This window comes from Neltuma alba, unplaced genomic scaffold, assembly GCF_004799145.2.
Source record: "Neltuma alba isolate B1F8T4 unplaced genomic scaffold, ASM479914v2 tig00011128_pilon, whole genome shotgun sequence".
Classification (NCBI taxonomy): Eukaryota; Viridiplantae; Streptophyta; class Magnoliopsida; order Fabales; family Fabaceae; genus Neltuma; species Neltuma alba.
The window spans coordinates 108,849-121,985 of NW_021635864.1; the positions used below are offsets into that span (position 1 = coordinate 108,849).

The following is a 13,137-nucleotide window of genomic DNA, read 5'->3' on the forward strand; positions in this document are numbered from 1 at the left end:
CGAGAAGCGATTAGAAATCAGTGACCTGCGTCGATGTTGATTCGTTGACAATGAGGGTTGGGGGGGAGGGGGTGGGCACCGCCCTTGGTGGCCAGGCCACACGCGGCGTACTGGGCTATCATGTCATTGTGGTTCCACGCATGCTTCGGGATTGAACTTGCCATGCTCTTCCTTCCCACTCTCACATACAAAAGTGGCCAAATTACATAGCCAGCGGATTCAGACTTCTCACCCACTTTTGCAACTATCAGTCGTATTGTACAAGTCTATTCACATGTGTAGACTTCCTACGCACTGAGACAAACTTTATTTTTGGCAACACACTGCAGCAACAAGCTACGAATTACGACTTGTTACCCTTTGCCTCGGCAATTGGCGTGAAGGTCTTTCGTAATTTTGGACTTGTAATATATATAACACCGGCTTCTTAATATAAGACTACCTGATTAACTAATTTAAAGATATTAAGAAAGTTGATTATATTTAGTTATTTATAATAAATAGATATTGTCTTTCTTAAAATGCCTTTATTTTAAATTACAAATTGATAATAACTTTTTAACATATGCAACTATTATAGAGATTACTTAAGGATAAAATGAATAAATATTAAAGACAAAATAAATTTGAGTCTTATATTGAGAACTAAATTGAAAATCAAATTAACTCTTATATTAAGGATCGAAATAACATGTTTATTTCCTTGTTATTGAGACCTCATATAATTTCTGCACAGTTCCTATCGCAGCGTATGTGGGCCTCTATATCAGGATTTATTTTCCGCCCGTGAGGAGATAAAAAGCCATGATAATTATATTATAATCAATCTGATAACGTTTGAACCAAGCAGGTGGGGCTCAGTTCCGATCATCATGATACAAAGTGATTTACAGTAATATTTTCACGAGGTTCTGTTTTCCTCCCTCCCCGTTCCAAGGCCTCACTGCTCATACAACAAAACATGGCGATGTCTCAAACAGGACATCGTGCTCCCTCCTCCCCACAAACAATGATTTAATTCTCCCTATTATTTACTGTTAATATAAGGCACCTGTAATGGGAATCAGCGCATTGCTTTGTTCCAGAAGCACCCATTTCTTCAAACATATTCCCCCATTTCTTTGTGATTATATTTTGCGTGTTTAAGATAACTGGTCCAAATTTCAGATGCAGACAAGCACCGGATGAAAAGTAAGCATCTTCAGCGAAAACCATGCCACTATGCACGCTCGTTAAATTGCCGAGTAATAAACTTCCATGTTAGATAATAAGCACACAGAGGTGCCTACACCACTTGATGGAGTTCACCTCAAACCAGAAGATGAAGCATAGAATCTTTCATCTTGAACAGGCAGAGGAAGAATACTGGACACTACCACCACCAAATGTGATGCGAGTAGACGTTGATGGCTCAGTATGGACAAATGCTCAGGCGGCTTGTGGAGGTACTGTTAGGAACAATGTAAGAGAATGGGTAATGGGCTTCACACGCTCCATTGGAGTGGGCTTAGTGATCGAGGCAGAATTAGTAGCAATTAAAACGGGCTTGGAAGTTGGAAGATACAACTTTACATAGACTCAGGCTCTGTTTGGAAGGGCGTTTGGTGGGCCAAAAGTAGGTTTAAAATGAAAATAAGCCTGATTATCTTTGGATGGGTGTTTGGATCAGCGTTTGGGCCATCCCACTCATCCACTAAAAGTCAGATTGGAACACCTGATATGTATAAGCTAGTTGGAGGAGCTTTTTGAAATTGAAATCGTGCTTATTGGACCGTTATTTTTTTGTCAGATACTCATTTCCCATCAAATTATTTTCTCTCCCCATTTTTATTCCTTTCTTTCCTCTGCCTCTCCTCATTTTCATTCGTCTCTTTCTTCGTCTGCCTTTATTTGTGTGTCCTCCACTCAAAAAACTGAGAGCTTCACTACTAGAGAGAAGAGCTGCGTCATCGAGTCCGTTGCTGTAACTCCATCACCACTCTGCCATTTTCCATCCGTTGGCTGGCGTGAGGTGAGCGTTGTGTTGGGTCTGATGGGGAAGCATCTCTGCGTGCTTCATCGGTCATCCAAAGCACGTCAGATCTGAAGACCTCCTCGAAAGCTGTGGTGGTCGGCGTCTGAGCACTGGGGGTGAGTTCCCAGTATATATCTTGGCTGAAGAGTGCAAAACATAGTCCGATCTACCTTTCTTAGGCTCTATTATTGCGGATTCGATACATGCCATACAGATTCTCTGTTCTCATCTTTCTCTTTTCATCTAACTTGCTTTGGTTGCATGTAACGATCGACCTGTAGATTTATAGTGGAGTTGAGCTAATGTGCAAATTAATCTGAGCTTGGTTTTGTCTAGTTAATCTATCTGGTACTGCAAAGTCTCCGTTTTTAGTTCCTTCTCTGTAGAGTTAAACGTGATGGATTGCATGTAATCTATTTAAGTATAGATTTTGCTCTTAGAAACTGAACTTGTTGGGATTTCTGCTCTTATGTTAACAATGGTCTGTAAATAGCTGTGTGTCCCCTGTTTTTTTCTCTTCCATCACCTATTTCGGCCATAATCGATGAAGAGAGGAGGTTTTTTTTTTTAAAAAAAAAAAACATAGAGGCTAGAGTCGGGTTGAACATGTTTTTTTTTTCCCCATTGTATGAGCATCTGACAGGAAAAAATCAAAGAAGAATAATAGTACTATGAGCAATGTTGATCATTAAAAAATTGGAATCATCTGTGAGAAGTGCAAACTGAAGCTAGTAAAGAAGAATATTGAACTATTAGAGTGAGGAAGCCAAAGATAGAAAGAGTGTGTTCTCCTCGTTTCTTTTTTGTTCCATCACCTATTTCGGCCATAATCCATGAGGAGAAAAAGATTTTTGATTAAAAAAAACAGAACTGATATATATATTTTGATAATTTTTCAACCAAACTTATTTTTACTCAACTATAATTCAAATAACCTTTTACCAATCTCACTTTTACAAACTAATTTTTCTGAACTTCAATCTAAACACAATTCAACTTATCAATTTAACTTTTACCAAATTCACTTTTCTATAAGTTACTTTTCCAATCGCTAATCCAAATAGACACTCTGTTGATGCCCTTAATATCCTGATGATAGATTGCATGAATGGCCACCCATTACAGGGCTTGGTGAGGGAGGTAAGGGAACTATTATATGCAAACTGGGATGTGAAAATCTTCCATACTAGCAGGGAATTAATTAGATGCGCAGATTATATGGCAAAGATGGGGTATCAAAGTACCTACCAAACGTCTTTGGTGCCGTCAACCCCTCTTATCTGCAGGCAGATAATTTCAGAGGACAGACAAAATTACTGATTCTTACCTCTTAGTTGTTATTCCTTTTGATTTTGTTGACTAGGACCGCTTGTTCCTAGTTTTTATTCTACAAGCTTCAGCTTGCCTTTGTAATTAAAAAAAAAAAAAGAAGATAATAAGCATGGTCCTAACCTTCTCCTTAAACATAAACAGGCAATGCTCATGAGAAATGCCAAGTAAACGCATGCAAGAAAACAAACAATACACGCCCCGGCGTGCTTTGAATCCATAAGCTCAGCAATTTTGGCGCACATAAAATTTTGTCGCATTGTAAATATTAAGAAATTCACCCTTGTTGGACCATGGGAAGAAGGAGGCTCTGTAATTAAAATGGCTCACATTTCTAATACACGTGCACTTGGGCTTTGTCCTCACGTTACCTGACTGTTTATATCAGCAATACAAATTTCAAAGGAATTCAAGCAGGTTCAAAGATACTTCCTCTGATTCATAATTTTGGGCAACTGGACTCAACTCCAGCCCCTCCAAAAGGAGTTTTCTGGACATCTTAGCGGGAAATTCTATTAATGACAGGTTAAGCAAGGAGAAGAATTTAATACTGGTAACACGGAATTCCAAGAAAGTTTATGAAATAATACATGTTTAATTATTCTTTTAGTTAAGAAGTAACACCTTTTAAGTGATGCAACCCCCCCCCCCCAAAAAAAAAAGCCCGCAAGAATAAGACAAAACATAAGCATAATTTAAAAGAGTCTGAGGTCCCTTCACCTTCAGAAAAACCTCGAAAGAAGTTTTGTAATGCTAGTAAAGGTCTAGAGAATGATGAGCCGGGAATAGAAAGCATCAGCTTCTGAAACACAAAATTACAAAACCTGCAAACATTGACAAAACAAATCTGCCCAGGCCTTGCTTGCACCTTCCAACACTCCACAAAGAATTGCCACCAAGAGAGAATTTCCCCCAGGCAGTCATCCCACGCGCACACAATGAAACAAATCGAAATTCAACATATAATAAGCTTTGGGACGGTGGAGAAGGAAGAGCCGAAGTCGTGCGAAGTTTAGGCAAGGGAAGAAAGAAATTTCTAAGATTTGAAATGGATCATTAAATGTGTTGATGAAAGTAACAGATGGTGACAAGTGAGATAGGTAAGCAACATTAAAGAGGCAGGCAGTTCTGAACTTAATTTAGTAAGAGGGGCCAAAAAGAACAAGAACCAGAGCGAACACAATTTAGGCTGATAAGACGTTCAGCTTGTGCTTTCAACTAAATGGCATACAGTAGCTTGTAGTACCATATTGACTAACAAACACTTTACATGTACAGTTAGAGAAGACAGTGTTTAAAGCGTCCCTAGCAACGCTACTGTCCTTCAAGTTCTTGCTTTATTCACTAAATACCTATTTATTGTGGGAACTACTTTCATACACACCATTGTCACCGGATTCGCTCACTCGCTTTTCCATCAACCTATCTCTTGTGTTATCCTGATGGGACCTTCCATATTCCCTTCCAACTCTACGGTCCTGTAAAAGATTCCAAAATCAAAATTATTACTATGGGCTCCGAATATCGCACAAAGTATGGCTTCAAGAAAGATAGTTGGGTGTCTAATGTAATTCCAGCAAGTAAACATCAAAGCAGCAACTAAATGACAGTGCACAAAACTGATCCGGCTCGAACAGTTTGCAGACATCATTTATAAAGTGGCAACATTATAAATTAGGGATGATAGTACCAAAAAGGTTTTGCGATATTCCAAAATTTCTAGGCAAACTCACATCTCGAAATGGGAACTCATCAGCCTCGAGCATATGGATAACATGTCCCATCTTCGGCCTTTTCTGGACATTTGGATCTACACACCGTAAAGCTACTAACAAGGCACGCTTCAGTGCTCTAGAAGGAGGTTTCTCAGGCAGCCTAGGATCCAGCACACCTTCCGCATTTCGGTTTGTGACCATTGTCTTCAGCCACTCAACCAGGTTCACCTGCAAAGTTGACATGCCAATTATGATCAGAAAAGCACGTTCGGTGGAGGAAGAACATTGAAAAGATGCATTAAAGTGACCCAAAAACAGAGTCACTAAATAGTATGGGTTGCTACCTCTCCTGGAGGACGGCTATAGTCAACTGGGTTTCTACCAGAAATTATCTCCATAAGAAGAACCCCAAAGCTATACACATCGCTTCTTTCGTTTAACATGCCAGTGCTTGCATATTCTGGCGCCACATATCTGCGAAACATAACAGGTCATCAGTCATCTGTCCTGTTAGGCCCGGATCACTTTATCAAGTTAGAAAGTGGCCACATCGTTTCAAAGAAAAGTTCAACCAACCCAAATGTTCCCATCACGCGAGTCGTCACATAACTCCTTTCGGATCCCAAGAGTTTTGCAAGCCCAAAATCAGAAACTTTCGGATTCCATCGCTTATCAAGCAATATATTGCTCGACTTGATATCACGATGAACAACCTTCGGCTCAAGCCCCTCGTGAAGGTATGTTAACCTGCAATGAATCAGTTTTAGGCTTTAACAATGAAAAGAGCAATGCCCCGGGGGCGGGGGGGCGGGGAAGGAACTCACAGAAAATAAGTGGATACCGCATTCACTACTATATAAATATGAGCATTTACCCTTTTGCAGTTCCAAGGATTATATTCATTCGAATATCCCACGTCAGAGGGCTAGAAGGGCCGGTATCTCCGTGTAGCCACTGTTCCAGATTTCCATTGTCCACATACTCATAAACAAGCATCCTGCAATCACATGAATTTGTACCAAAATGCATAACACTCATATTAAAACGGTTCAAGAAGTTCAGACGGCCACAGCGTATCAGCAGATGAAGAATAAAAGCATTGAATATTTCATCATGAATATCGAAATACCTATGAGCTCCTTCAACACAGTATCCAAGCAACCTCACCAAATTTTTATGCCGAACGCGTCCAATTGCTTGAACTTCCACCTTGAATTCTCTCTCGGCTTGACCCCTGCAGGCAGAGAATCGACTGTCTTAACTTTCTTCAAGGCGATACTGACTACAATTCATTATTGTTGAGCTCATGCTTCCATACGTAACAGTTAAAACTTCTTTAGGAGCTCAGAAAAATTCCCGAATGTAAGATTCGAAGAGAAAGTTAAAATTGCGCAACCCCTACTTATTGTTGAGCAAATTTTTAACAGCAACATTGGTATTATCTTGCAGCACCCCTCGGTAAACAATTCCGTAGCCACCTTCGCCTATGACGTTCTCATCGGCGAAAAAATTGGTGGAGACCTCAAGCTCTCGAAGAGTGTACCAGTGCCCCCAACCCAAATGAGAAACCTCCGGCACAGCAATGGAGGGTTGCTCACCGGACCGAACCTCCCCGCTGCCATGAGATGAACCTCCACCCCGCTCAGGGAACGAAATCCGGTGGCCTTTTCCAATTTCGATGTGAATTTTGTGGGGGCCTGTTCCTGGGCTTTCGTCCTCCTGCTGAAGAAGAATGGCTTGTGCTCTTTCTAGAGCCTCGGACTGTGATTCCGGCAGTGGGTCGGGGTTAGGCACGAGGTTTGGCTTGGTTGGTTCACGAGAATGGTCAATCCGGATTTCTTGAATCTCCTTGGACACACTTGGTATGTTGATGTTGGGTTTCTGACAAGACTTGAGCTTGGAAGCATTATTGCGTTTTGCAGCGAACCAGAGTGATATGATAAACAGTAAAATGACAATGGCTGCTCCGACGCATATACCGAGCACCACCCAGAGCCGTAACCCAAAAATTGAAGTGTGCTTTGAGAGCTGATCGTTCAGAAACGCGTAGCTCGTCATTGTTCTCTTCTTCTCCCCTCCCCAAGTTATGAAAGAAGGAGGAGGAGGATGAGAAGAGTAACCACCAGCAAGTGGAACGCAGTCTGTATCTGTGCAGCGATGAATAAGGCGAAACAGCACAGTGACAGTGAAGCCAAGACCTTGGAGACTGTGCCTTTTATCTCAAAACTTTGTAGCAGGTTGAATTTGATTCCGATGTCATCTGCATTATGAAAGCTTTGAACAAAGGTAGTTCACTGGCGAAAAAAAGAAAAAGAACAAACGTGGTTCAATGTCTAATAATTCTGCAAGTGATGTTTTCTGTGATATCAAAGTTTTGTTTTAAATGTGTTGTGCGGTCTTCGTAGTCAGTTAGTAATCCAAGTGCAGAGATTAGGACGGAGAGAAAGGTCAAAATCCTGGATACGGCAGCATCTTCGTTTGGATTCTGGAGATTATTAATAATATTAAATAAATATTAGAACCCATTAACCATCTGCTTTCCTCGGCCCTACTCGGAGACTTCCTGCCTCCGGGTGCTTGTTCCTTTATTTATGTAAGCCTTGCTTTTTCTGACTGAGAGATGCCTTCATTAATCGACTCCAATAATTAATTTCTTATTTTATTGGAAATTTCCCCAACTTGCCCGAAAATTATGTTCATCCCCTTTAAACATACGAACCAAAGTCAGCAGTAAGATTGAGCTGACTTTAATTTAATGCATGGGGTTGTGGCCCGGGGAGCTGGGCCGACATAATGAATAATGAATAAACTTTAACATGGTCGCATCTTAAGTACGAAGGCGGACCTACTTACTGCAAATAACCCAGTGAGCCCACGATCACCTTCACGTCATGGACTCAATCCATCCTAAAAATACCTCCACCAAATAAAGATCTATACCGCATGGCGGATGACTCCTGGCCCATAGCTCCCACATGTAGAAATAAATTCAGAGGAAGGGAAACAACAGAGCTGGGATATAATAGAAGAGATTAGTCTTTCACAACGTGATAAATCAAGATTCAAATTTCTACTAAGAGAAGTATTCACATTTAATACTCGACAATACCTCGAATAGGATTGCTTCTAATAAAAGATACTTTTACTTTAGTTAAAAAAAAAAAAATCAGAGGACGATAGTTTAGCAGGAGTGGGTCTAATAGAAGGAGTTAATCTCTCGCAACATAGTGGGCTAAAAAATGTGCCAACATTCGGTGCTCATAATATCTAAAATATAATTGTCTCCCATAAAAGATACTTGTGCCTTTTCTCTCTCGCTGGATGGTGCCGTTCTCAGATTTGATTACATGACAATAATGGGGACGCACTGAAGCTTTGGGTGCATAAATGTGTGTGCATGTCATGTATTGTAGATTTCTTTCAAGACAACTTGTCAATCTTCTTCCTCCTTGTCATTCTGCAACGCAGAGACGCTAACAAGATAAATCATGACCACCCTCTCATTCTCATAATTATCGCTCCTATTTCATAATTTTCTTCTTCCTTCCCTCAAATAAACTATTCACTATCTGCTTTCCCATATGAATAATGCTTCTACGGTGAGCAGAGCTCGAGTGACATATAGTGACCAGTGAAAATCCCAAGTAAATACCACGCTACCTCCACTCCTAGATATAAAAACTAGTTTGTAAATTACATTACAAACTTATTTACACTACGAACTAGCTGTTATATCACAATCTCTATCTGTCTTACTGAGGAAGAAGAATCCACAAGGCCATCCGCCTCTTATCCACTTCACGAAGCTCAATCAAGTGCACTTCTTCCATCAGGTTATTAATCATTTTATTTATTTGATAAGATCATTGAGCAGCATAACAAACCTCAAGTTCTCACTTCCACCGACAGCTCTGCACAAAATGCGTCTGCTACTGCTAATGAGCTACAATATAGTTAAGCTCAGTTCCCATTGTGAAAGGAAAAACACCATTGCGCATCCTGACAATGGCGCCAACCTGATACCCTGCTGCTCATTTGGAGTCATCTTCTTACCAAAAACTCAAATTACTCTAATTTATATCCTTCGTCTTTTTCCATTAATCCACTTTCATATGTGGGGTTTGTAGTAGAATTCTACAACGAACGTTTCTCACCAGCGTGCACCGTAAAAAAGTAATGATTTGCGCTGGATCTTTTAAAACGGACAAATGAAAAGGAATTGTATATAATAATATGTTGCCGAGTAGTGTGACCACCGCCCTTTCCACTATTTGTGAAGTAGCCCCACCATGTCTGTCGCCTTCATTTCTGACACACTACAGTCTCGACACAGGTGGCTTTATCTTCATTATATTCCTAACCCCCGACCCTTCCCTGCGCATGCATTATTTAATTTCCTCTTCTCAATTAAATTCCTAGCCTCCTTCTACTTCTACAGCTAGCTTCTCAGTAACGTTTCATCAGGCCGCACGAAAGTATAGAGAATAATAATGGAGATTCTTAGATCGTCTGTTTTGGCCTCACGACAGGCAGTAGGTGAAATTTCTCCTCGGTCCGCAACAAGTCAATAAACTTTTCGTTTTTCATTGACCTTTTAATTATTTGTCAGTACCTAACTCCTTTATAAAACCTAGTCCCGTATAGTAGAAATTGAAAATTGAAATGCAAGACTTCTTACATACGAGTATTATTTTATATTTTATAGCAAAATATTACACCCTAATATTCACGCATGACCATTCCAACAAACCAAATTAGACCCATAACAACTTGAAAACCATTAGTGGCACGCTCTGCCAAATTTTGTATGGATTATATAACCGTGTTCACTCAAAATGGCGGTTAATTCGCAGCATATCCCTAATCTAAAATTTTGTCATCACCCAAGATAACGTAGCGGAAAACGCATAAAAATTATGGGAAACAAATGCATGGGACTTGTACATCAAAGTGATATTTTGAAGTTTTCATTAGTAACTTCCTTTACCTGCCTTTTTTTTTTTAAATACATCTTTAATTTTTTTTTTTTTTTTAAAAATCCTACAGAAGCAGAATGCCCGCAAGGTCTAATGGCCATGCGACCGATAAACAGGAAGTTTGTACATTTCAATAAGCTGGGAGAGCCCACAGTTGGGTCAAACTGTCTTCACTCGCATAAAGAACATCCTGACATGGCGTGTCACGATCAGCAATTTCAAGGTTCCTCTGTAGATTATACTGTCCCTCTTTGAACGAAAAAAACTAGGGATCAATAAGGTGGCCTCCAATTTAATTACCAAGTCCCTTCTATCTCCCCAATACATCAGGGCATAATTTAGGAGACATCAGAAGACGCACTCTTTTCAATCTTCGTGGCATCCAAATGGAGCTGTGGCGCGCCATCAGAGAGCGCATCCTTCACGTTACACACAAGAATGGTTATCTATGTATTTTTAATGCATAACATAGAAATTTTAACAACTTGCACTACTTACAAGCTATAATTGTCTAACCTTGCATGACGTAGAAGGGTCGAATTGTGCAACGTGAAATCTGAAGCCAGATGAATTATCTGGGTTGGCCATCTTGATCACGGGTTGATCTGAGATGCTGCAATGCTTTGGAAGACTGAAGTCTGGGTGCACCAAGCATTCAGCATTCCCGGACGAGGCAATTCCGCGAGAAGAAGTCTGATATCCATTGGACTCGTCAAAATTCAACCCTGTCTGAGGCAGTGTCATGGATTGCACTCCTCCTGGTAAACACATTGGATGCAAGCTCAAACCATTTCTCATCATTAACATCTGCACAGCCAAGCACGAGTGTTCAATTAACAGTGTCTTTGAAGGAATAACAGACTACGCATGCCCGTTGATGTGGCAATCCTAACGGAAGGACTTTTTGTCCCAATTAACGGCCGGCGATGAATAAATTAACGAATGCTTCAGACGATTTTTGTGTCAAACAAGTTTATCCATACAGTGTAACTGAAACAATTCTCCATCGCAAATCATTCTTGAGAACGCAAACACACAACTCCTACAATAATTCTTTTCTTTTCTATTAATTCAAGCTCAGCAATCACTTCACAGTTTTAGAAGTCTCACGTTAACAAACTCGCACAACTTGTTATTAGTCCTGAATACATGGCCTAGAAGTGATATATTGCACCGATCCAAACAGATTTAAAAAGAAATTTCTTTTTACCTCGAGTCCAAGTATTGGTGGCATGCAAATTCGTTCGTTTGATATTGAACCGTCCATGGTAAACAATAATATCCTCTAGCAGGAAAAATGAAACTCGGAGCATAAATTGAAGGCCAATAGAATAGTGAACAAATTTTATATGGTGTTTGCTGGGTTATACATGTTTTCAGATTATCATTCGATATGAATCAATGAAAGAACCCAGAAAAAATAAACATGGAACTTATAGAACAGCAACAAATGAAATCATAAATATAATCATGTAATACCACAGACGCAGGCTGACAGAAAAACTCACTTGCACTTGAAACTGAAGCTGCTTCAAATATTCAATCGCCTCGTCCAGCATTGAAGCTTTATCCGTCTATTGGAAACAAAGAAACTCAATCATCGGAAAGAAAAGAAATGAAATATTTTTGCAGGATCAAACCCAGGACAAAGGTTTAATAGAATACCTTGTTAGAATTTGGAATTAAGTTCTGTAAGGCCTTCATTTTCTCGTTAATCCTACTCCTCCTTCTCTGCCTCGTCGATTAAGACTTGTCAACATGAAGTCCGAAATTGGTACAATATGTAAGAACCGCGAGCAGTTAAGAAGCTAACCTTTTCAGACATATTATGAACCTCTGCAGCTCTGCTCCTCTTTGAGGAAGTACGTGCTGGGACTCGCTGTGTCTGCGACGCCTCACCATTCTTCTAGACCCAAAAGGAATCCACCCAGAACAGAGTAACTCATTAATAAAAACCGAATCTCGGTTTGGCTACTGTGATTTCTTGAGATAAAATAAATAAAGAAAAAAGAGAAAATTTCAAAGTTAAGGCAAAATGCAACTTTAATATTCAACAAGTATTGTAACACGTCCACCTCATTTTCAACATTTTGTTTGTTTTGTACTGGGTGGAAGGGGATTCCCAAAAAGCAATGATGTGAAAAGATCATTTCAAAAGTTAAAAGGGTCAAATTCATTACATATCTTCATTTTGATCACCAACAACAAAAAAGGTAAATAACTGGAGTAAATCTGGCAGCCAAAACGAATTTCGTCAAATACGGGCAGCGCTACCTCGACGGCACAAATGAAATCGCCGGGATCAATCTCCGGCGAAATCCTGTGTTCTTTGAAGCAAGTATTTTCATCAGAATCGTCGATACGAGTCGGAAAGAACTCATTTCCAGTAGCCTCTATCACATGAGCCGGAACGTACGCATAGGGATCAGAAAAGTCAAAAGAATCAGACACTACACCGGAAGACCCAACAGACTTGCCATTTTTGTGAGGGGAGTCCGACCCGGATTGGCCAAACCCAGCGGTCCCCACAGGCGGAGGGAGCCACGGCGGCGCTGAGGTTTTAGGTTTGGAAAGTATGGAAGGGGAGGGCGAGTTATGGAGAAGGTGGGTGAAGAAGGTGGAGAAATCGTCGGAATCAGAAGGCGTGGCGGAGGCGGTGAGCAGAGAAGGAGGAGTACCGTACATATCAGCCATAGATAGATAGATAGATAGATGCGAAAGAAGAGAGAATGTTCAGGAGGTTAGGAAGGATTTGGATTCATGTCCAAATTGCGCAAAGACGCCTGCGTTCATCTTTTGTACTTTTGTTGGGTTCTCGCTTGGGCAGTTGGGTGCAAGTGTCTCGGCCATTTTTGGTTAAGCTTTGCATTTAGCACTTAGCAGTGGGTTTAACGTTTGAGCGTGCCTTCAGATCAAAAAAAAAAACGTTTGAGCGTGCCTTCAAACCGCCTGAAACGATGCCGTTTTGTGCAAACAGTTCATGCAATTTGATTACTCTCCCGCCTCCCTCACTTTCCTGCCCCTCTGCATATTTGCATTGCGTGTTCTTTTTTGCCAACTAACTTTTTTCCCAAATACTTTTTCCACTTGATCTTTCCTTTTT

At 40.4% G+C, this 13,137-nt stretch overlaps 1 protein-coding gene across 1 annotated transcript; it reads right to left on the bottom strand.

Annotated features, from left to right (window-relative positions):
- Positions 1-4,503: 4,503 nt before the first annotated feature.
- On the bottom strand, positions 4,504-12,857 carry LOC114761633 (probable serine/threonine-protein kinase At1g01540). The gene is made up of 13 exons (XM_028951049.1): positions 12,309-12,857; positions 11,848-11,940; positions 11,700-11,765; positions 11,543-11,608; positions 10,551-10,841; positions 10,377-10,453; positions 6,461-7,270; positions 6,188-6,292; positions 5,933-6,055; positions 5,635-5,805; positions 5,403-5,532; positions 5,077-5,286; positions 4,504-4,821 (listed from the first exon to the last, which is right to left on the bottom strand). The coding sequence occupies exons 1-13, from the start codon at positions 12,726-12,728 to the stop codon at positions 4,696-4,698; spliced, it is 2,688 nt and encodes an 895-aa protein (XP_028806882.1). The 5' UTR covers positions 12,729-12,857; the 3' UTR covers positions 4,504-4,695.
- Positions 12,858-13,137: the final 280 nt, after the last annotated feature.